At 43.9% G+C, this 22,330-nt stretch overlaps 3 protein-coding genes across 4 annotated transcripts; 2 read left to right on the top strand and 1 right to left on the bottom strand.

Annotated features, from left to right (window-relative positions):
- Positions 1–305: 305 nt before the first annotated feature.
- On the top strand, positions 306–1,461 carry LOC123482228 (cleavage and polyadenylation specificity factor subunit 3-like). The gene is made up of 2 exons (XM_045209182.1): positions 306–766; positions 1,018–1,461. The coding sequence occupies exons 1-2, from the start codon at positions 635–637 to the stop codon at positions 1,162–1,164; spliced, it is 279 nt and encodes a 92-aa protein (XP_045065117.1). The 5' UTR covers positions 306–634; the 3' UTR covers positions 1,165–1,461.
- Positions 1,462–2,849: 1,388 nt separating this feature from the next.
- Positions 2,850–8,161, top strand: iah1 (isoamyl acetate hydrolyzing esterase 1 (putative)). The gene is made up of 6 exons (XM_041855475.2): positions 2,850–3,003; positions 3,124–3,176; positions 4,039–4,190; positions 4,344–4,505; positions 5,960–6,081; positions 6,520–8,161. Exons 1-6 carry the CDS (start codon positions 2,941–2,943, stop codon positions 6,691–6,693), a joined length of 726 nt encoding a protein of 241 aa, XP_041711409.1. The 5' UTR covers positions 2,850–2,940; the 3' UTR covers positions 6,694–8,161.
- Positions 8,162–8,815: 654 nt separating this feature from the next.
- LOC121545088 (disintegrin and metalloproteinase domain-containing protein 17) lies at positions 8,816–21,126 on the bottom strand. Of its 2 annotated transcripts, XM_045209180.1 has the most exons (20): positions 20,709–21,126; positions 19,367–19,499; positions 18,642–18,775; positions 18,419–18,507; positions 17,880–18,048; positions 16,337–16,467; positions 15,667–15,753; positions 15,088–15,213; positions 14,439–14,583; positions 14,198–14,289; positions 13,635–13,787; positions 13,340–13,539; positions 12,815–12,918; positions 12,349–12,483; positions 11,875–12,005; positions 11,541–11,619; positions 11,368–11,456; positions 10,507–10,563; positions 9,893–9,935; positions 8,816–9,518 (listed from the first exon to the last, which is right to left on the bottom strand). In XM_045209180.1, the coding sequence occupies exons 1-20, from the start codon at positions 20,812–20,814 to the stop codon at positions 9,097–9,099; spliced, it is 2,625 nt and encodes an 874-aa protein (XP_045065115.1). In that variant the 5' UTR covers positions 20,815–21,126; the 3' UTR covers positions 8,816–9,096. The 2 variants fall into 2 exon arrangements, with proteins under 2 accessions (XP_045065115.1, XP_045065116.1); XM_045209181.1 differs by lacking the exon at positions 9,893–9,935 and having other exon boundaries at positions 20,709–21,125.
- Positions 21,127–22,330: the final 1,204 nt, after the last annotated feature.

Raw genomic sequence — 22,330 nt, 5'->3', positions numbered from 1 at the left:
CGCGGCTGTGCTTCCCTTTGTAGTCTGTAATAGTTTGCAAGCCCTGCCACATCCGACGAGCGTCAGAGCCGGTGTAGTACGATTCAATCTTAGTCCTGTGTTGACGCTTTGCCTGTTTGATGGTTCGTCGGAGGGCATAGCGGGATTTCTTATAAGCGTCCGGGTTAGAGTCCCGCTCCTTGAAAACGGCACCTCTACCCTTTAGCTCAATGCGGATGTTGCCTGTAATCCATGGCTTCTGGTTGGGGTATGTACGTACGGTCACTGTGGGGATGACGTCATCGATGCACTTATTGATGAAGCCAGTAACTGATGTGGTGTACTCCTCAATGCCATCGGAAGAATCCCGGAACATATTCCAGTCTGTGCTAGCAAAACTACCACATCCTCACCCCCTCATACCTCTCTAGTGAGTACTGGACCACTAATATATGTTACAGTATATTCATATTAGCATGTATAGCTAAGTCATACAATCATACAGTCTTTTAGCCTGGGTGCCAGTCTGTTTCTGCTTTAGCCTAGCTGGCATTGTCTAGCCAAACAAGGTAACAATGCACTGTAGTGTTGTTAACAGGCTAAGGTTCTCACGTATTTCTCACAATGGAGCCTGGTTCTTCTGACTGTATCCATAATGTTTCCTAAACTACCCAGACCTGGCCATGAGCACAGTGAAACAGACCCAGGCCATCCCATTCACTGGACCACTCTTAAGATCTTCAAGAACATCACACTGGTGCATGAGGCAGGCATGGTGACGCTGGAGGTGAGCAGGCAGTCTGTTGTAGTCTGGGTCTTGTTCATTAAGCACCAAACGGAAGAGAATGGACTGAAACAGGGAGGGACTACCTAGACTTAACTAACGTTTTCTGTTGCAAAATATTTTCTGTCACATGCCCTAATGAACATGACCCTGCAGTATCAATAACAATATATTTTATTTGGTGAACAATTGTGGTGTCTGAGATTGGTGAGAAACTGGAATGTTTTCATCCATGTTTCTCTGTCATCCACTAGTGGATTGCCAACCCGTTGAATGACATGTACGCTGATGCAGTCACTACTTTTGTGTTGGAAATCCAGTCCAACCCTAAAGCTCAGAAAGGTATGGCCATTGACTTTGACCTTTACCAGTATCCACTTGCCTTTCTTAATTGCCCCTGAGGGGAATAAATAAAGTTGTATTGTATTGAAACCATCACACAAAACATGTACGCTCAACTATTTTAAAGTAGGTCTCTGCCATGCTTCTTGTCTACTTTCATTGAAAGGCCTGTAATGTATTGTTACTTAACTAAAAATGCTCTTTAAGAGTCATGGAGACTCAAAGAAGTGCAACGGTGGACATGGAGATTTACCAGAACAGACTGGAGGTCAACCTGGGGTGGTGGCAGGTAGCTTAGTGGTTAAGAGCGTTGTGCCAGTAACCGAAAGGTCGCTGGTTCTAATCCCCGAACCGACTAGGTGAAAAATCTGTCGATGTGCCCTTGAGCAAGGCACTTAACCCTAATTGCTCCTGTAAGTCGCTCTGGATAAGAGTGTGCTAAATGACTAAAATGTAAAAACGTAATGCTACACGACATGTTTGGGGAGGACTGTGTAGATTTAAAACATGGTAAAAACCTCACGGTGACAGTGGACGGTAAGACTACCTACATCTGCCTAGAAACCAGGACAGTGTCATATGAGGACGACTCTCTGAAGGAGATGGTGGAGCTGGCAGTGCCCTTAATCCTGTCATATGAGGGGTTCAACCAGAGACATATTAATCTGTTTATATACATCATTGTGCCAAACAACCCCTGAAAGGTCAGGGGTCATCCTGCAGTTGTCTGTTCCTCCCCAGACCTCCAACCCCCGTTCCCAATAGTTGTTTGATCCTGATTTAGGAGCATCTTACGCTCCGAAATCGTAACGTTAATCATTAGAGGGGAAACGTCAACCTACTCCTCCCATACTCTCACTGATACTTCTAGAATGGATAGACTACTAGAGGGACAGCAGTGGCTGTCTGGATCTGTTTACACAATTAAAGATGGATGACCACTGTAAAGTTTACTGCATTCTGTAACTAAGCACTGAGATGCATGGCTCAAATGTAGTGATCTGTTTGGACATTTTGTAGAAAAAAATGTGATGTTGATATATCATAAGTATAGAAACAGCCAAATAGTGTTTGATCAACAGTATTATCAGTGATAGTGAACTGAAATCAAGGGCAGCTATGATCATAACTAGAGATGTTTGGAACCATACAGGTAACCTCCAGAATAATGGAAACAAATGAGGGATACAAAGTATATTAAAAATTAAAAGCAGGTGCTTCCACACAGGTGTGGTTCCTGAGTTAATTAATCAATTAACATCCCATCATGCTTAGGGTCATGTATAATAAAACATTTTACTTATTGGAGATTCTGGAGTGGCGCCTGAAAGTGTTTTCCACCACCATAAACAAAACACCAAATTATGGAATTTTTCGTGGATGAATGGTGTTACATCCCTCCAATAGAGTTCCAGACACTTGTAGAATGTATGCCAATGTGCATTAAAGTTGTTCTGGCTCGTGGTGACCCAAGGCCCTATTAAGACGCTTTAGGTTGGTGCTTCCTTTATTTTGGCAGTTACCTGTATATCATGGTTCTGTATCTATGTTTGGAACGTTGTTTGAAAACTTGTTGTGATCTTGTTTTATGTCATTATGAAAGGTGTTTTATGTATATTTTTTTACAGTAAAGAAATGCATGGCATTCATCAAAATAGTCAAATAAACATAAAAAATGCGAAATTCATGAACTCTGCCCTCATTTTGTTCACCTTCCACCTCCACACGGTAGATGGCGCAATTTAACATGCGAGCTTCTATCATTCAGCACTGCTTTCATTTCTAAATCTGAAAGTGTAAATTAGCTATCGGCTCAATATTTCTACCAGCTAGCAATGTCCAAAATCAAGAACATAATTTGGCCTCAAATCATATTATTTGGCGACTCAATCACACAGGTAAATCTTCTCATTCAGAAACGATTTGTTTGTAGGGTTTAGTCCATTTACAAATTGGGTTAGCTTGATAGCCAGCAACTTGACAGGTCACTACTCACTTTGTTTTGTTTATTGTTTCAGGTTTCATTTCAACCTAATGGATGGGGTTCCGAAATGGCAAATAAAGTAGTCGGGTGAGTAATATTTTGCGCACATGGCATACCTTTTAAATAGTTGCACGCACCCTTCCTTACATGCTTTACATAGGGTTGGCAGGTTGCCCATAGTCGTTCCATGTCATTTCAGGAAGCCCATGACATCACAGATTGTTCTGAAATCGTTTATGTAGTTAGAAACACAAGATTAGCGTTCATGCAACATTATTATTATTATTACAATGTATAAAATAGTAAAAATAAAAACCCTTGAATGAGTAGTTGTGTCCAAACTTTTGACTGGTACTGTATACAATGAGCTGTTTGTATGTGTCTGGTATGAAAGTGAACTGTATTTGCGTGTGATCAGGGGTGTATTCATTTCGCCGATTCGGTTAACGTTTCTTAAATGGAAGCAAACGGAACGAAACCGTGATAAACATACCTGAATTTGTCTAATAGAAACTTTCGTTTGCGACTGTTGGACTAATGATTACACCCTAGATGCAGGCAAGAGTGTGCAAGGCGGTATTGAGTGTGTCACGGTCTGTTACCTTGATTACTCAAAATGCTCTCGACCTGTGCACCTATGTTGTAAACTTTCATTCATAGGCTAGGTTGTAGCAACCTCATGATGGGTACAGGGGGAAATTTGAGTATCATGTAGTAGCCTAAACCTGTCAATGTTACATTGAGCTGGGTGAATGGAATATGAATGACAGCTATAATAGAAATAAGGCCATGTTCATAAAACATTTGTAAAAATCCTCCATCTTACATGGCACCGACCGCCACTGATATAGACCCTGTATCAGTGGTTAGGGGCAACTTCCTGCTCTGAGAATAGGGTGTGTGGTAAATTAGGCCAAATTGATCAAACAATGTCACTTTTGTCCACTAGAAAATGTGACGTTGTGAACAGAGGGTTGTCAGGCTACAACTCCAGGTGGGCAAAGGTTGTCCTGCCTCGCCTCATCTCCAAGGAAAATGCTTCAAGCAACCACATAGCTGCTGTCACCGTCTTCTTTGGAGCCAACGACTGTGCTTTAGAAGGTAGGGAAAGTGCAACCTGTTACTCTCAACCCAAGTGCTGGGCGGGCACAAAACCCTGCACACCCTTTGTGTCCCTTAGGACCAGGATTGACAAACACTGCTCTTGCCAATATTAAGAGATCTCTGTCCGATATTGTCTAATTCTTTCTTTAGATAAGAACCCACAGCAGCACATCCCATTGCAGGAGTACTCCGAGAACCTGAAGGACATAGTCAAACACCTGGGGTCTGTGGGTGTGTCTGCAGACAAGGTCATCTTCATCACTCCTCCACCTCTGCATGAGCCAGCATGGGAGAAAGAGTGTGTCCTGAAAGGTTAAAGAACACACATGCACGTCCACCAGATAACAATGCGTTCGGAAAGTATTCAGACCCCTTGACTTTTTCCACATTTTGTTACGTTACAGCCTTATTCTAAAATGGATTAAATCGTTTTTTTCCCCTCATCTATCTACACACAATACTCCATAATGACAAAGCAAAAACATATTTTTAGAAATGTTTGCAAATGTATAAAAACAAATGAAAAAATATCGCATTTACATAACTATTCAGACCCTTTACTCAGTACTTTGTGTGCTTAGGGTCGTTGTCCTGTTGGAAGGTGAACCTTCACCCCAGTCTGAGGTCCTGAGCGCTCTGGAGCAGGTTTTCATCAAGGATCTCTTTGCTCCATTCATCTTTCCCTCCCCTGGACTAGTCTCCCAGTCCCTGCCGCTGAAAAACATCCCCACAGCATGATGCTGCCACCACCATGCTTCACCGTAGGGATTGTGCGAGGTTTCCTCCAGAAGTGACACTTGGCATTCAGGTCAAAAAGTTCAATCTTGGTTTCATCAGACAAGAGAATCTTGTTAATTATGGTCTGAGAGTCCTTTAGGTGCCTTTTGGCAAACTCCAAGCGGGCTGTCATGTGCCTTTTACTGAGGCGTGGCTTCCGTCTGGCCACTCTACTATAAAGGCCTGATTGGTGGAGTGCTGCAGAGATGGTTTTCCTTCTGGAAGGTTCTCCCATCTCCACAGAGGAGCTCTGTCTGAGTGACCATTGGGTTCTTGGTCACCTCCCTGACCAAGGCCCTTCTCCCCCGATTGCTCAGTTCGGCCGGGCGGCCAGCTCTAGGAAGAGTCTTGGTGGTTTCAAACTTCTCCCATTTAAGAATGATGGAGGCCACTGTGTATTTGAGGACCTTAAGTGCTGCAGACATTTTTGGTACTCTTCCCTAGATCTGTGCCTCGACACAATCCTGTCTCGGGGGCTCTACGGACAACTCCTTCAACCTAATTTCTTGGTTTTTGCTTTGACATGCACTGTGAACTGTGGGACCTTATATAGACAGGTGTGTGCCTTTCCAAATCATGTCCAATCAATTGAATTTACCACAGGTGGACTCGTTGTAGAAACATCTCAAGGATGATCAATGGAAACAGGATGCACGTGAGCTCAATTTCGAGTCTCATAGCAGAAATTTGCTAAAATTTCAAAAAACCTGTTTTCGCTTTGTCATTATGGGGTATTGTGTGTAGATTGATGAGTAAAACAAATGATTTAATCAATTTTAGAATAAGGCTGTAACGTAACAAAGTGGAAAAAGGGAAGGGGTCTGAATACACTGAAGACAAGTCCTAATTCTTGCTCCTGAGCAATCAAATAACGATGGCCTCAAACAGATATTGCATTTTGAGGACTTGAATGCTGTAGTGTTTGTGGTGCTGTAGTTCTAATTGGCTTCTATATGTCTGTTATCTCCTGTTTTCCTCTCTCCCTACAGGTAGTGCTCTGAACCGTCTCAACTCTGTGGCGGGCCAGTATGCCCAGGCCTGTGTGCAGGCTGCAGGTCAGTGTGGGGCAGATGTGCTGGACCTCTGGACTCTCATGCAGAAAGATGGACAGGTGAGACAACATTTGAATAGCTGTCATTTTGATGTTACTGTTGCTCAGCTTGTTCGACAACGCGCCATTTAAATTTAATTTCTGATCGGGCCAACATAAGCAGCGTTTACTATGAATGTGGCGGGAACTTTAAAAAGTGCATTGCTGACAAGGCACTATCGGATTGAATCCCAGCCTTACTCTAGTCATGTAACACTAGTATAGTGATGTATAGTCTCCTGTAGCTCAGTTGGTAGAGCATGGCGCTTGCAATGCCAGGGTTGTGGGTTCGATTCCCACGGGGGGCCAGTATGAAAAATGTATGCACTCACATTTACATGTGATAAAGCGTCTGCTAAATGACTAAAATGTAAAAGTATGGTAGTAGCTATGTAACTTTATCAACAAACAAATAGTGCACAGTGTCAGTAATTGAATACAACTTGCTCTTTCCTGCAGGACTTCACAGGCTACCTCTCAGACGGGCTCCATCTCTCTGAGAAGGGGAACCAGTTTGTGGCACAGCATCTGTGGAGGCTGTTGGAGAGCAGGGTGGAGGAGCTGCCCTTCATCCTGCCTTACTGGGGCGACGTAGACCCTAAACAGCCAGAGAGCAGTCTACTGTGTGACTGAGAGGGGAAGGGTAGAGATGAAGCCTCAGGTCCACCCAGTTTTATGTCAGCTATGGTAATGGGATGACACTGAAAGGGGTTGGAATCAGTCTTCATTCCATCGGACTGAAATGTATAACACCATGATGTGACATGTTTTAAATGTTGTACAATGTTTGATTTCCTGAGGTCTGTGTTGAAACACATATTCTTTATTTTTAGAATGTGTGTTTCACTGTAAGCAAGAGGCCAGTTTAAAGTGGGCGTGCACATTTTATTAATTCAGGTCATTCAGTACACCCTGAAAATTAAATGTAAGACATACGGAGTTGATGAGTTTCCCTCACATCTCGGAGCAAAAACTATGGTGTAGGCTTATACTCGATGTCTGCGGACCATAGCCAAATATTATAGCAAAGCTGCAGAATGCCCTTGGCCCACAAGCAAGAAACATTTCAACATATACGTAAGTACTCATCACCTAATATATAGGAAATGGTGAAAAGACAAACAGTATTTTGCATAATATTCTACAAGCTGATAGGTATTCATTCATCATTGGCACATTAATATTCCAAAGTGGGGCTTACGGAGCTTAGAAATTGCATTTCCCATTAGTAAGCACAAGTTCCAGCTGGGGTGATATTGTGACATTCCCATTGCCTACAGTACATATAAAGAAATAAGGAGCGGTGGTCAACATGAAAAACATTTAGGCTCAACTTCAGAAATAAGGCACTAGTCTTTTTTGTGTGGATTAAAATAAATCAGAGGTTGGTTTACAAACAATGTCTGAATGAATGAATAGTCCCTCATCTTCCAATGTGTTGAATGAATGGTGAAATAAATCACTTACTTGCAACCTTTGGGATGAAGAACAAAGTTCATAGGTCACAACAGTGTAATCAACATCAGGCCATACACAACAATATAAAAATGTATCATAATTATTTCACTACAAATGAAACGGAACCAATACTTGAATAGAGTGGAGACATAAGTTTTAAATTCATGTTAGGTAAGTTTGATGCAGCACTCTTTTCCTGTTGGGTTTAGATTACCAGAGAAAAATATCTTCCTCTGCAACAGTTCAACCAGTCCCCTACGTTTTAACACTACCCTTTGGCATCCATTTAACAGCTGAATTACTTAAGTAAATAATACATGCATGTTTTTTGACGAGGTGAAAAACCAGGAAATATCAGAAATAAAGGCAAAATACATTTCTTACTGACATGACAACAGAAAGTGACATGACTAAACAGACATTTAAAATAACTTTTCTTTTCTTCATAGCATGATTCAAAGATGACACACTAAAGCCTAACCAATAGTTGATACAGTCATGGCAGTGGTATACCAACCCATTTGAAAGAACATGTCCAAAACTACACTGTCTTGCCTGTATCTGAGTGGGTGGTGCCAAAGAAAGCACTTTGCTTTGACTCTTGAAACTAACAAGGCACAAATCATTTCTTACCCACACACAACATAATTCAGTATCTAGGCTATTCTAAACTGCAGTCACTGGCGTCAGAACACTACTATACTCATAATAAGCACCTATTTTGGTTGTAGGGTGAGTCTTTCAAATTGACCTTATAAAATCTAGACGTAGCTAACCCCACGTGGTGGCCTCTTAATAAGAGTCCTGCTAGATACGGTGTTCTATACACCACAGCCAGTGCTGTGTAACCAGTATTAGTCTCTTCTATGAGTGGGTGTTGGTGTGTACTATAACAGTGTGTGCAATGTTTAGTCATGTATGCATGTACAGGTATCTGCCAAACTAAAAGAAACACCAACAAAGTCTTAATAGGGTGTTGGGCCACCACGAGCTGCCAGGTCAGCTTCAATTTGCCTTAGCATAGATTCTACAAGTGTCTGGAATGCTGTTGTATGGATGCAACACCATTCTTCCACGAGAAATTCTATAATTTGGGGTTTTGTTGATGGTGGTGAAAAACGCTCTCAGGCGCCACTCCAGAATTTCCCATAAGAGTTCAATTGGGTTGAGATCTGGTGACAGACACACCCTTTAAACCCCCTATGCTCCTTTGAGACCCCTCTTTAAAAGTCACTGAGATCTTTTCTTCTAGCCATGGTAGCCATTTTTATTTAATTAACACAGGACCACACCTGTGTGGAAGCACCTGCTTCAATATACTTTGTATCCCTCATTTACTCAAGCCTTTCCTTTATTTTGGCAGTTACCTGCATCTACTATATAGTATAATCTATTCTATGCATATATTCTGTGCATGGATATGCATGAGTGTCTGTATGCATGTACCTACATACTGTATCTATTCTAGACTGTGTGTGTGCGAATGTTCCCTCATGTACAATTGTGTGTGAGTGTGTCTGTACGTGCGCGCAACTGTGTGCGTACATATACAAACATGTTCCTCAGCACTCGGTCTCTTTACTGTCCACCACGCAGGCCTGCCTCTTGAGGCGGCGCTTGTCGTGGCGGCCCGAGCGCGGCGTGCTCTGCTCCGCTGTCAGGTCCTCGTATGAGGACTTGGTGGCGTTGGAGCCTCCGCGAGGAGGGAAGTCGTCCTTGTCCAGGTCGTGGTGAGAGTCGCAGCTGGGATCCTCCTGGATGGTGGCCATCCGTGGGCCCTCCCCCCCCACCACCACCACTCCGCTCCCCGAGGACGGGCCAGGGCCCGAAGCCGAGCCTGGGGCTGGGGTACTGCTGCTGCCTGAGGCAGACGGGCCCATTGGGGGTAGAGGAGGGAGGGAGTGGGGTAGGATCCGAGCGGCGGAGAAGAAAGTGGGAGGCGGAGGTGGCTTGACGATGCGGACGGAGGCCGACTCGAGGCTGTTCAGCATCTCTGCATTCTGGGGGGGGGAATAGCAGAATCAGGGTTGTGTTTGACTAACTCTGCCTGTAACTGGGGTGCGATCCTTTTTAACTCAATTCGTCATGACTTGGGACACAAATTCACCTTGGAAAATAAAGAGCAACTGTTCATTATTTCCAAGTAAACTGGCGGAGATGAAATGGAACAGACCCAGTCTGTCCGCACCATTAAAACTGAACAGTCCACTGCAGCACAACAAACACAACAGCTTGGACACTCTGGCTCCAACAAGGTCGACAAACGGCCCCACAAAGACAACATGGTGCACTCCTCTCCTCACACACGTCGCGCATCCTTGTGTCACACACCGACAGCGTGCACCCTGCCCCCCCCAACGCCTCACCCACTCACCTGAGGGTGGAGCTCTACTAAATACAGGTACCTCAACCATCTGCTGCAGTTCCACGAGGGGCCAAGGCAAACGGAACAGTAACGGAACAGGTCATTGTAACCCAAATATCCCTCAGTTTACTATTATTTACATTTGATTTCACCAGGGAAGTCACATTGAGATTAACATCTCTTTTTCAAGTGAGCCCTGTGAGGCCATCATATGTGCTACTGCATAGAACTCATTCATGCTGCGTATGGGCTAACTACGGGCCAGTTCCAATCTTTTCAGATTTACAAGAAGTACATAGGAGCAAGGGTTTAGGAATGGATTTGGATGGGTAATAGCGTATGATTCTCACGCCAACTTGCCCTCTGATAGGCTTGGTGGAATCTTCACCCTTTACTGCTTACACTTATGCAGTCCTTTCAGATCTAGGGGATATGGGCTAGGGTCGGGGTCGATTTTGGAATTGGGCAAATAACTGCAGGTGAGCAAATAAGACAACATGCTCTCTAGTAGTATGACGTTTCTAAAAGGGATAGCGTGTTATAGTGAGTGCGACTTCAAAGTTCAAACCTAGCACGTGGTCAGTAGTGAACATGGGAGGGCATAGGAAGCTTCAAGGACTTACGCTGGGGAAGTACATGGTCTTGGTGTTCTCCTCATACTCCTTGTCCAGATTTTTATCCTACAGAAACGAAAACAGTAAGCATCCCATTAGTGTATAAACAGCTAACATTATTGTGTCTTTATCAACAATGCAAGAGATGGGCTTTGAAAGCCAAATATCTTATAGCAGATCTCTACTGGACAACAAGATGTATAGACAGCAAGGGTCTGATTTATATATATATATATATATAATATATAAATAATAATTTTGTTGTACTTTTAGCCCTTTTTTGCCCCAATTTCGTGATATCCAATTGGTAGTTACAGTCTTGTCCCATCGCTGCAACTCCCCTACGGACTCAGGCGAGGCGAAGGTCGAGAGCCATGCGTCCTCCGAAACACGACACTGCCAAGCCGCACTGCTTCTTGACACACTGCTCGCTTAACCCAGATGCCAGCCGCACCAATGTGTCGGAGGAAACACCATCCAGCTGGCGACCGAAGTCAGCTTGCAGGTGCCCGGCCCGCCACAAGGAGTCGCTAAAGCGCGATGGGACAAGGAAATCCCAGCCAGCCAAACCCTCCCCTAACCCAGACGACACCGGGCCAATTGTGCACCGCCTCATGGGTCTCCCGGTCACAGCCGGCTGTGATACAGCCTGGGATCGAGCCCGGGTCTGTAGTGACACCTCAAGCACTGCGATGCAGTGCCTTAGACCGCTGCACCACTCGGGAGGCCCCCTGATTGATATATTTAACATGATACGTGTATCTGCTATTTTAGTCATCACTAAACAATTGATGCAGGAATCTTTGGCCTGAAGGAAGGGTTGAGGTAAGTCTGGTATTGGTGTGAGTGTGTTTTGGGTTCAGGTCTCACCACACAGTGCACCAGGATGCTGAGAGGGATCCAGAAGACTAGAGAGAACACCACAACTGAGCCCACTATATTGTCTGCTAGGAACTTCCCTATGAGAGAGAGAGAAAAATACTTCAACTCCAACCAGCCTTTCAAGTCAATCAACTCTACCCCCTCACTGCATCCCCACTCACCGAATGTGTTGATGTCCAGCTTGTCGATGAAATCCCACAACCTCTCGATCACATCCTGGACTTGCTTCATGCATTTACCCTGAAACAAACACATACAAATCAATATACTGTATCATCATTGTCAGAAAATTGTAATTGAAAGCGGTAACTCCCCCTGTAGGACCAATAAAATATTTTAAAAATATTTTATTCGTGTCAAAATGAAATTGTATTATTTCGATTGAAATTTATTTTTTGAAGTGAAATGTGTTGAAACTATGAATACAGCCCGTGTCCATTAAGTGTGAGTAGAGGTAAAATGGCAGTGCTAAAAAGGAAGAAGTCAGTCACTCACGCCCTCATCACAGAAGCCCACGGTACAGGGTTTCCCCTTGCGCAGGTACAGGAAGTTCCCGTCGCTTTTGACGAAGGGTGTGCAGGCACCATTTTTGTCCCGACAGCACACCTTACACGAGTCGTATGTCTCTGGAAGAGTCGAGAGAGGTCAGGTTGGGTTTGAAGACAACCTGGACCACGTGCTATACTGCTATCTGTATCTTTCTCAGAATATCAATTAGTTACAGTATATTGGCAGGAATCAAATTAAAGGCTTTGGGTTTCACACCATGTCAACTTACGGGGCATCAAATCAAATAAAGAACAAATAATTTCTAATGCAAGATATTGGGTACCATAGAAATATAATCTATAGATTAGAGATAGAACGTAGACATCAGTCTGTCTACAGTTGTATTTTGATGGGTACACCGTGGAACTGGTCAGTTGTGTCAATCTAGATTGTAGCAGTGTGTCTGCTAGAGGGCCGTACCATTACAAGCACAGGGCTGCAGGTTCTGCACGGCCTCACAGAAGGTCATGCACTCCCCGTCGCTGCACCTCCCACTGTCCACACAGATGGTATTGTCCGGAGCGTTGTCTGGGGCTGGGCACTCACTGCTGTTCCCTAGGGGATGGACAGTACAACACAGTCAGTCAAAAACACCAACAGATGTCTCAACAGCAAGACCTGGGGACCTATCCAGCTAGAGGATTTTGGTCCAATAGATCACTTACATAGCAGATCATGACACATTGCTATGTTGAATAGAGGAAAATGTCAGACAAGCAGGAGTTTATTTAACCTGTATTTAAGCAGGGGAGAATCCCATTAACAACAAAGTCTCTTTTACAAGGGAGCCTTGCATTACATAGCAGCAATGACAAATCGAAAAAATTAATCCCATCTGTCCGTCTAGCCGTGACAGTCCTGTGTATGTCCAGTAGGGGGTGCTTACCTGTGCAGCGGGACATGCCCTTGCAGGTGGCGTTGATGGGCTCCTGGCACGTCTTCCCTGCCTTCTCAAACTTGCATTTCTTACAGCACGGACTATTCCTGTCACTGGATGTACCGGGACACAGACAAATAGTAGACAACCTCAGTTCACATGTTGTGAATGTTAGTAAACAGCTTAGCAGTGTATATGCACTTCACTTGGTCAGGCTGCTCGAGAGTTGCTCAAGATACTAGAGAGGTAGGCTACTGGATACTGCTTGAATCAAACAAATGCAATGTGTGGAGTCAATGTCAGTTGACTAAGAAAGTGCCAGTTGATTCTACCAGTTTACTGCATACTATGCAAATGATAGTATGTAATTGTTTGTAATCACCTTCTTACATGTGCCTGCTCTCGCAAAAAAAAATCCCCAACGGGATAATAATAAAGGCATGAAATTAGCGAAGCCCTTGTAAATGTCCTCCTACCTCGTGAATTACTGCACTCAGAGGCGGCCATTTTGGGTCATGTGTGGCGGGTTTCTACCTGCACTGGGACTCTGGCCTGAACTTGCAGTCGGCGGAGCAGCACGGGTCGTTGTTGCGGTGCAGCATGCCCGGGTCGCACTCCTCCCCCTCCTCCACGCGGGAGTTCCCACACACCTTGCTGTTCCTCTCCTTGAAGCAGATAGGGGCCTTGAAGCGCAGCGTCTTCCCTATGGATATCTTACTGCAGTTGGAGAATCGCTGTGGAGGGAAGACAAACGTAAAGCTAGGAGAGAAAAGGAAGAAGGTAACTGATGACAGAAGATCACCTCATTTGAAGTACGCAAGAGCTGTACCTTGTTGTTGTAGTGGTCCCCGCTCACAGCGATGGGGTACATGACAAACTTGCCCCCATGGTCATCGCTAGGGGCGCAGTAGGGGATGTTGTCAGGGTCGTGCTCTGCCCCAAAGTTATGGCCCAATTCATGGGTTGTCACCAAATCTGCTTCCTGGTGGGAGAAAAAAAAAACACACACACGTTAATGTTTGGAAACTATACATTGACTTGCAACAATTCAATAATACAGACATTTTTACATGATCTATTATCTTTGGGCTATAAAAGCAAGATTTCTCAGTAGGATATCGGAGGAGCATTGACCTAGAGGGTCTTGTAAGGTCTCAAGTCATTATTCATTAGTCACATAATGCTGCCTGTTCAACCCATGACCCAACACAAAGTGCCCCACAGACTATTCGATTCATCACGTCATCAGACAACAGCTCAAATCATCATATTGAAAGGCCACAAGGCAGTGCTAAATCATCTGACCTATGACCCAGTTTTTCAGTCCTTGTTCTAGTGTGTTCAGATACCATACCAATAGTATGACTAAATTCAACTCAATGAGGAACCTACCTTGGTTAGAATGGTTTTGCCATAATTCTTGGTGCTGGTTAAACCAGTGTTGAGGTAACTGGGCTTCTTGACGGACTGAGATGGAAAGTACGCTGCAGAATACAAAGAGGAAGAGAAATCAGACTAGAAATATAGGAGCAAGCTCTTATGAATTTATCACACCATTATCAAAACACTCATCATAATGATCATAGTAATTTGATCTCAAATGAGAGGATGTCTGTGAGAGGCTGAGCCTTACGTTTGGGGCAGAGGCCCCCCAGAGCCTGGGCTTTAGAGGGGGCCACGTAGGCCAGGCCCAGTGTCCCCTCGTCAAAGTCCTGGTAGGTGAACAGGTGGGCCAGGCACACAGTGCTAGCATTGTCCGCTATATCCGAGCTGAATTGCTGGAGACAAAGAAAGGGATTGGAAAGTAAAAAACAATACTAGTTAGCTTAGCTAGCATATCCCCGATTGATGAGGACATTTTTTGTTGTCAATCATGTTTAGTCCCCTTTCAAAAAAATGCTTCTAGTTTTACAACGTATAGACCAGGGGTATTCAACTCTTAACATACGAGGTCCGGAGCCTGCTGATAATGCATTGCACCCACCTGGTGTCCCAGGTCTAAAATCAGTCCCTGATTAGAGGGGAACAATGAAAGAATGCAGTGGAACTGGCTTTGAGGTCCAGAGTTGAGTTGGAGGGGCGTAGACAATACAGTGACCTAATCATATTGTGTATGGTTGTGTGGGTACTACTCTAGCCTGGTCCCAGATCATTTTGTGCCATCTTGCCAGTTGCCAGTCAGTTAGTTGCTGATCTGGGACCAGGCTAGGGGAATTACCTTCCTACATACTAGCACACTGTATAGATTCCGCTCTCCTTTCAGATCAGTAGTAGTGCCTCACCTCCAGCAGTTTCTTGACGTCCCACACCTCCTTGCCTTGGCTGGGGCTTCCCATCATGTTGTAGTGGGTCCAGCCCGGGCCAGCCTGGCCAAGTGGCGCTCTGGTCGGCTCCTTGTTGATGATGATCTACAACCAGCACATTACAACTTCTTAAACCCCATTAGAGGTTGCAGCATGTACCACAGTACCCATAATTCTCTGTACAAGATATCCGGTTGAAGGTCAGGAGAAGAGATGGAGCATGGACCGCCGCAGCATATCTTTTCAGTGAGAGAGTGGTGGATTTGTAGTAGACGCACAGTGTCGCAATTCATTCCCCGAGCGAGGGGAACCAATTGGATTTCCCCACCCGCTTTTCCACACAAAGCGCTTTTCACAAATTATTTTCAAATTCAATTACAGTACTACAGTCATACGACCTCACTTCTCTACCCAGCACTGACACATTACACACTGATATAATGTTGTCAGTAGTGATATGTAGTGATGGAAAAATGCCAAAAATGGTATTGCGTACTACTACTATTACTACACTACAACTACTACCAACACACACGGCAATGTAGCAGTTGTCCTCACCTGTTGGATCTGAACACCGTATCCTGTGAACTCGTCATCCCAGGTTGTGTTCCTGTACATGTCGTCCACTCTGTCAATCAACTCAATCTGGAGGAAACACAACAGACTGTCTTAGTACTAAAGTTGCAAAATTCTGGTAACCTTGGCAAAATACCCTGGTTTACCAAACAAAATCTCAGTTTAATCAATTAAAAATTCAGGCTGTACCACAACAAAATGTTGAAAAGGTCAAGGGGTGTGAATAGTCAAGGGGTGTAAATGGGGCTGTGGCTCTAATTTCCCGGCGGCATCCCCTTTGTGTGGCCTTTTGCGGACAGTGAATGGAGGACGCTTTTCCCGTGGTTCATTTTCATGCCAGCCAGGTAGGCTATACTCATGTTGTAAAGAGAAGCTATGTGCTTAATATTAGGAAAGTTGAGAAATAAATATAGTAGGCCTAGCCTCTAAGTCACCGTAACAGCCCTAGGTGTGAATACTTTCTGAATGCACTGTACCTAACCATATAGTGCCAATAGGGTAGCAAAATTCTGGTAATTTTCCCAGAAATCCCTGCTTATTCCCTTGTAATTACAGGAATCTTCCAACCAGGATTTCTGGAAAACCAGGGAATTTTGGGAAAGTTACAGGAATTTTGCAATCATAAGTGCCAATAGGTTAATGGTCCTCTCACCAGGTAGTTGAGTGTGATGCTCTCCTCTCCACGGCCCATGTGTTTGAAGAAGCGGTAGTCAGCCACCAGGGCTAGAGGACATGTGTTCTTCTTGTGGTTGTGGGCCGCTCTCTTCTCTCTGTGGAAGGAATCTATGGAGAGATATGAGAGAGAGACAGAGAGAGTGAGAAATAAATAAATAAATAAATAAATAAATAAAGAGAGAGAAAGAGAGTAAAAAACAGAAACACTACTGTAGGATGTCACAGGAAGGGAGAATGATTGAATGAGGCCACTAATTCAGTTTCCAACTGTTAGATGCCCTTGTTCTCACATTTGTTTGCGTATGAACTGATTAGAAGCAGTATACCATTTGTGTTCTTATGACTAAAGTGTAAATGAAGGATATAGGTCTAGCAGACAAAGCCTTTAATATAGAAAGAATACTTTCCAGTACCACCACATTTCCAACTTTGTGTGAAGTAAAATGAATCAACACCACTTATTCTATGTTGGAGACTGGCTGTGGCTTGTATGATTCAGCATGACATTAATCCCTAATCAAAATAGCAAAGCACTTCTTTTGGAATATAATTTTAATAAACCTCTGTAAAATAATAGAGTATGCATCAATTCAGACTAACAATGTTAATTATCTTTCCCTTATGACTACATCCATTTTGTGCCACACAGTCAGCCCCCTCCCCACACACACACCAAGTAATGTGCTCTCCTTCCCTTTACAAGATTAATAAAAAGTTATTATTAATAATAATTTGGTGGTTATATTTCAGAATTTGAAATGTTTTTTTTTTCATATCCCAACTTCCCTTGAGACACCCTCGGAGAGTGGGGTCACGGCCAGGGTCAGCCATTATCAACGGCGACCCTGGAGCAATTAGGGTTAAAGAGCCTTGCTCAAGGGCACAACATACTTTTTCACCTTGGGGATTCGAACAAGCAACCTTTCAGCTACTGTAGCGAACCACAGCGAGTGGGTGTAATCACTATGTCTTTTTCCTCCCTTTATCCACAGCACCAGGAGACCAGCGACTCACACTGTAGTCCAGCCCACCCACATTACGTACAAGAGCTCTAATGAATTTGAATGCTTCTTCTGTGGAGATCATTCACCTCCATTCATTTTCCACACAGTGTTTTGAATAGAGGACATTGTCTTGAGGTCCTTAAGATTTTCCCCAGGTCATTGTCATTCTAATGAGCTTTACATTTTACTGGCAGCACAAAGGAATCAGAGCTTTATATAATACCCTGTTGCCAGTCCATGTATGGAACACAGATTTTACACATGAAAGGCTTTTATTCATTGTGAGGCTGTGTTGGGACAAGATAAAATGGCTGCCCACTTACCTACCACCTCCTTGTCCTACTCTCCTCCTCCAGGATTCAGCCTCCTCCCTACCTCCTCACACTATAATGTTGTATAAGGTAGCCTCTTACACATTTCTGACTGCTTGTGTAAAGCACCCGGTCTATACGCATGGAACATACACAAATGGAGCATATACTGTCAAACACACACACACTCTCTCTTCTCTCTCACCCTCCTGTGCCTCTCCACCTCTAGCTGCCTCTGGTAGAAAGTCCTGGGCCCCAGCGTGGACGTATCCACACACCTTGGGCGAGGCCAGGCGACTGAGGTTCCTGATGTCCTCTGAGCGGTACACCAACAGACGGCCATCGGGGGGCGCCTCGGTGAACCTCCACAGGGGCTGAGGAGAGGGAGGAGGTGGGAGGGGAATGGGGTAAATAAAGGGAAGAAAGGAAGGGGATGGAGAGAAGGAGGACGAGGAATGAGAGGGAAGAGAGAGGGCGGGGGGGTGAGAGAGATAGAGAGGGAGAGGGGAATGACAGAGGGAGGAGAGAGGAAGAAGATGGAGTGGGAGGAGAAGGAGGAGAAGGAGAGGAAGAAGGATTGGTTAGATGGTCTTCTACCATCACTAAAGCAAACGCTGGTTTATATAACTGATAGTTTTTACTCTCACACACAGTTTTGGCATCACTTTACCCAGCAACTGTTTTAAGACATGTCTGGCCTACTTTAACTTTAAAGCAGTGCTCCTATTTTGGGAGGGCATTTACCTCTACATTGTACTCTGTCTCATCGGTCAGGATGTGGGCAGAGAACTCGTCCCCGTCTATGTGTGCCTGCACACGGGAGTGCTCCTCTCCTACACACACACACACACAAAAGACAGAGCTTTTAAGGGATTCTACTCACACACACTAACGCAGACACGCAAGCACACACACCCACCCATATGGTTATTCCATATAAAACCAACCAAATACCCTAATGACTTACCTACAAGATGTCCGGTAAAGTAGTTCTGAAGCTGAACATCATAGCTGTCCTCCTTCCCTTGCTTATCTACAAACACAGCTTTGAAGTCCTCAGTAAACAAGTCTGTGTTAGTTGTCAAGTAAAGCTTGAAATGTCTGCGGAAGAAAAATGTCAGAGTTTGATGGTAAAAAACATGGGGAATGTACATATTTTGGTTTATTGGGGAATGTACATACTTTGGTTTATTGGGGAATGTACATATTTTGGTTTATTGGGGAATGCACATATTTTGGTTTATTGGGGAATGCACATATTTTGGTTTATTGGGGAATGCACATATTTTGGTTTATTGAAGATACAAACACATTTTTACTTTGTCAATGGTCTGTCTGTTTTAATTGCACAAAAGCACTGAAAATCACATGAAGATAAATGCACTTAGTCACTAGGCCTAGGAATGGGAAAAGCCATTCCAGTAACAATTCAAAACACATATGACCTAGCAGGGAGGACTCCCACCCCAAATGTCATGCAATCTTTCCTAGGCATTGGGCAGCACTAGTGATACAGAACCATTTACATCCCAACTTGTTTGCTTGCTCCTGAATGTTACGTGAGTAGGTGAGAGCACCCCATTGAGTAGCATGTCTTTGCTGTTTTGCCCTTACATTTTAGTCATTTAGCAGGAGCTCTTATCCAGAGCTTTCGATGTGGAAGTCTCATATGGGAGACCTTGTTCCACCTACCTCTTGAGGGCGCTGAAGCTGACCAGGCGCTCCAGGTGGGACAGGGTGTGGACGTCCCTCTTCCTGACCGAGTGCTGCTGGAGGCCGGACACGGGCAGCACCTCAAAGTCAGACAGCAAAGAACTCAGAGCCTCTAAGAGAAAAGACAGGGTCACAGGGGAGTGAGAGGGACAAACAGGCATAACTGGTCTCTCCCTCCCTCAACATCATTGGTATAGTAAAGTGGTCACCAACCAGTGGAGGCTGCTGAGGGGAGGACAGCTCATAATAATGGCTGGAATGGAGTGAATGGAATGGCATCAAACACATGGAAACCATGTGTTTGATGTATTTAAGACCATTCCACTGATTCCACTCCAGGCATTACCACGAGCCCATCCTCCCCAATTAAGGTGCCACCAACCTCCTGTGTCACCAACCCTGGTCCTGGAGAGCTTTAAATGTAAAGGCTTTGGTTCTCACCCAGCACTAACACACCTGATTCATGTATCAATCATAGTCTTCCTGATTAGACTATGGAAAGAAACTAGACAGTAACCAGGTTTCCATCCAACTTTTTTATGGAAGTGAAGTACATGTTGGATAACAAATGTAATGACAGGCCTGATGGAAACAGCAAATTTGTCGGTAAACTTTGCAAAATAAGCTAGGCAAGGTGGAATCTTTTTGTGTCTTTAAAATTAATAATGCGAGAAATGGCAGAGGAAACGCTTTTATGCGCCAATATTGACATAATAACCATCATATCGAAGTAAACTTGGAGTCACAGGATGACATATTGTGTGGTCCTCCCACTATGACTTGTCGGGAAAGCATGCAGTTTATTAGGCTACGGATGAAATAAGTTATGATGAACTTCACAGGGTGGTGAAAGTGCAAGGTGATGAGCTTGATGCTGCCAATAAATATTGAGGGTCTAATTCTGGTGACATGATGATCGATGCTTAGCTGCCGTTTGAGAAAAAATTATAATATAACTATTTTGTCCATAATAATCTCATCATGTGGGCTATATAATACACTGTATATGCAAGCTGTTTGCTAGAGCGCATGTGCCAATACCGGAGTGGGCACATTCGCTATACAACAAATTTTTGGTGACAAAACCATCCGTAAAATGGATTTCTTACTGCAGCCAAGAGTCGCGCGCATCTGTGCGTTACGTCAGTGTGTCGTGTACTGGAAAAGTGATTCCTGCTTATATTCTTTATGGTGCAACAAACTAACATACAACAAAAAAATAACATAACTAACGGCCTAATTTGCATACATTTGACTGACAGCTTACTAACAGCAACAACATGTCTGCTAGCTCAGTTAGCCGCTAGCGAACGTTACTCACCGAACTCGGGGTCATTTTCCCGTGTTTCTTCCTCAATCGCCCTTGGTTTAATCGCACAATTGACCCAACAAGGAGCCCAAAAGGCTACAAGCACCAAATACTTCATCGTGACGTTAAAATAGCTTACACTTGTGTCATTATCGCAAGTTGTTGATGAATAATGTCAACACCGGACAGGTTGACCAAGCTAGGCTAAATAGTTAGCTATCTTGCTCGCTCTCGACTTCACAATCAAAATTATTCCCTGACGGCGACTTTATTCGCAAGCCTTATAGCGCAAAGGTTAAAATGTCTAATAATGCATTGTAGATTTGACTGAATTTGAATTTCAGTTAGCTACGGCAGTCGTTTTGAGTTCCAAATGCTACTTCCGATACCCGGAAGTTCATTGTTTTGAAAAAGGGAAAAAGGGAACATCCGCTCAATGACTGTATCCAGAGATACTTTTGAGGAGATGTAAAACTCCATTGGAATCATATTAACGCCCACTGTGTAACTTGCCCGTACGTTGTCAATGGGCCGCGTGGTGCATTCTGGGTACACTCCGACAAGGAGATCTCTCCTTCAAGGAGTCAATTGGGCGCTAGCACAAAACCCCAACATTAACACGAATTACGTGAACAAGAAGCTCAACATTACAAATATTTTCCTGGATTTCAGATTATTAACTTGTCCTATGTAATATCGTATAGCTTTGAAATAGTGACATTACGTTCTTTCGAGGAAAATAGGCAGGTTTCTCGACTCATAGTCATACCCTGACTCAGTGGAGGCTGCTGAGGGGAGGACAGCTCATAATAATGACTGGAACATCGCAAATGGAATGGCATCAATTGATGTATTTGATACCATTCCACCAATTCCGCTCCAGCCCTTACCACGAGCCCGTTCTCCCCAACGAAGAAGGAAACTCTGTGGTTTCTACTAGCATCTGAACTCGGCAATAGTTATACCCTGACTTTTAGAAGGGATTACTTGATTATTAGTTTAGCAACCGCTTGAAGCAGCATGATAACATGAACGCGACTGGTCGACATTCTGCTGGGTGGAGCATTATACGTTTCACCATTAATTCTTATGACGTTTTCAAGACAACTGGGAACTCAGAAAAAAAAACTAGGTCAAATCATGACGTCAGTGAACTTCAGGTCGGAAAGTCGGAGCTCTAGAAAGATGCCCGAGTTTCCGACTTGGTATTCCGAGTTGGATTGCTATTCAAAACTATTTTTTGTAGGAGGACGTTTTTACGAGTTCCCAGTTGTCTTGAATGCACTGAAGTCGAAGATTTCCGATTTGTTTTGAACACGGCATTATCTCCTCATTTTCTAATATATCTGCTGTATCCGTTGCAGCTACGTCAGATAAAAGGGCGGATAAAATATCCTCTTGACAAATAAAAATGTGCCATGTCTTTACAAAATGATGCGGAGGGAACATTTAGGACAGGGAACGTATATCATACTCATGATGTACCTGCAGCAGGTCTATGGTCTGCACTAGTTATTTTTTTATTTCCATCAAAAGGTGGGGGCACATTGACCTAGTGGATGAGGGCTCCAATCTTCACTCTTCTCAAAATTAATCTATCATGTATTTTTTTGTATTTTATTAGGATCCCCATT

This window comes from Coregonus clupeaformis, chromosome 29, assembly GCF_020615455.1.
Source record: "Coregonus clupeaformis isolate EN_2021a chromosome 29, ASM2061545v1, whole genome shotgun sequence".
Classification (NCBI taxonomy): Eukaryota; Metazoa; Chordata; class Actinopteri; order Salmoniformes; family Salmonidae; genus Coregonus; species Coregonus clupeaformis.
This window is presented reverse-complemented; position numbering and strand designations above follow the sequence as displayed.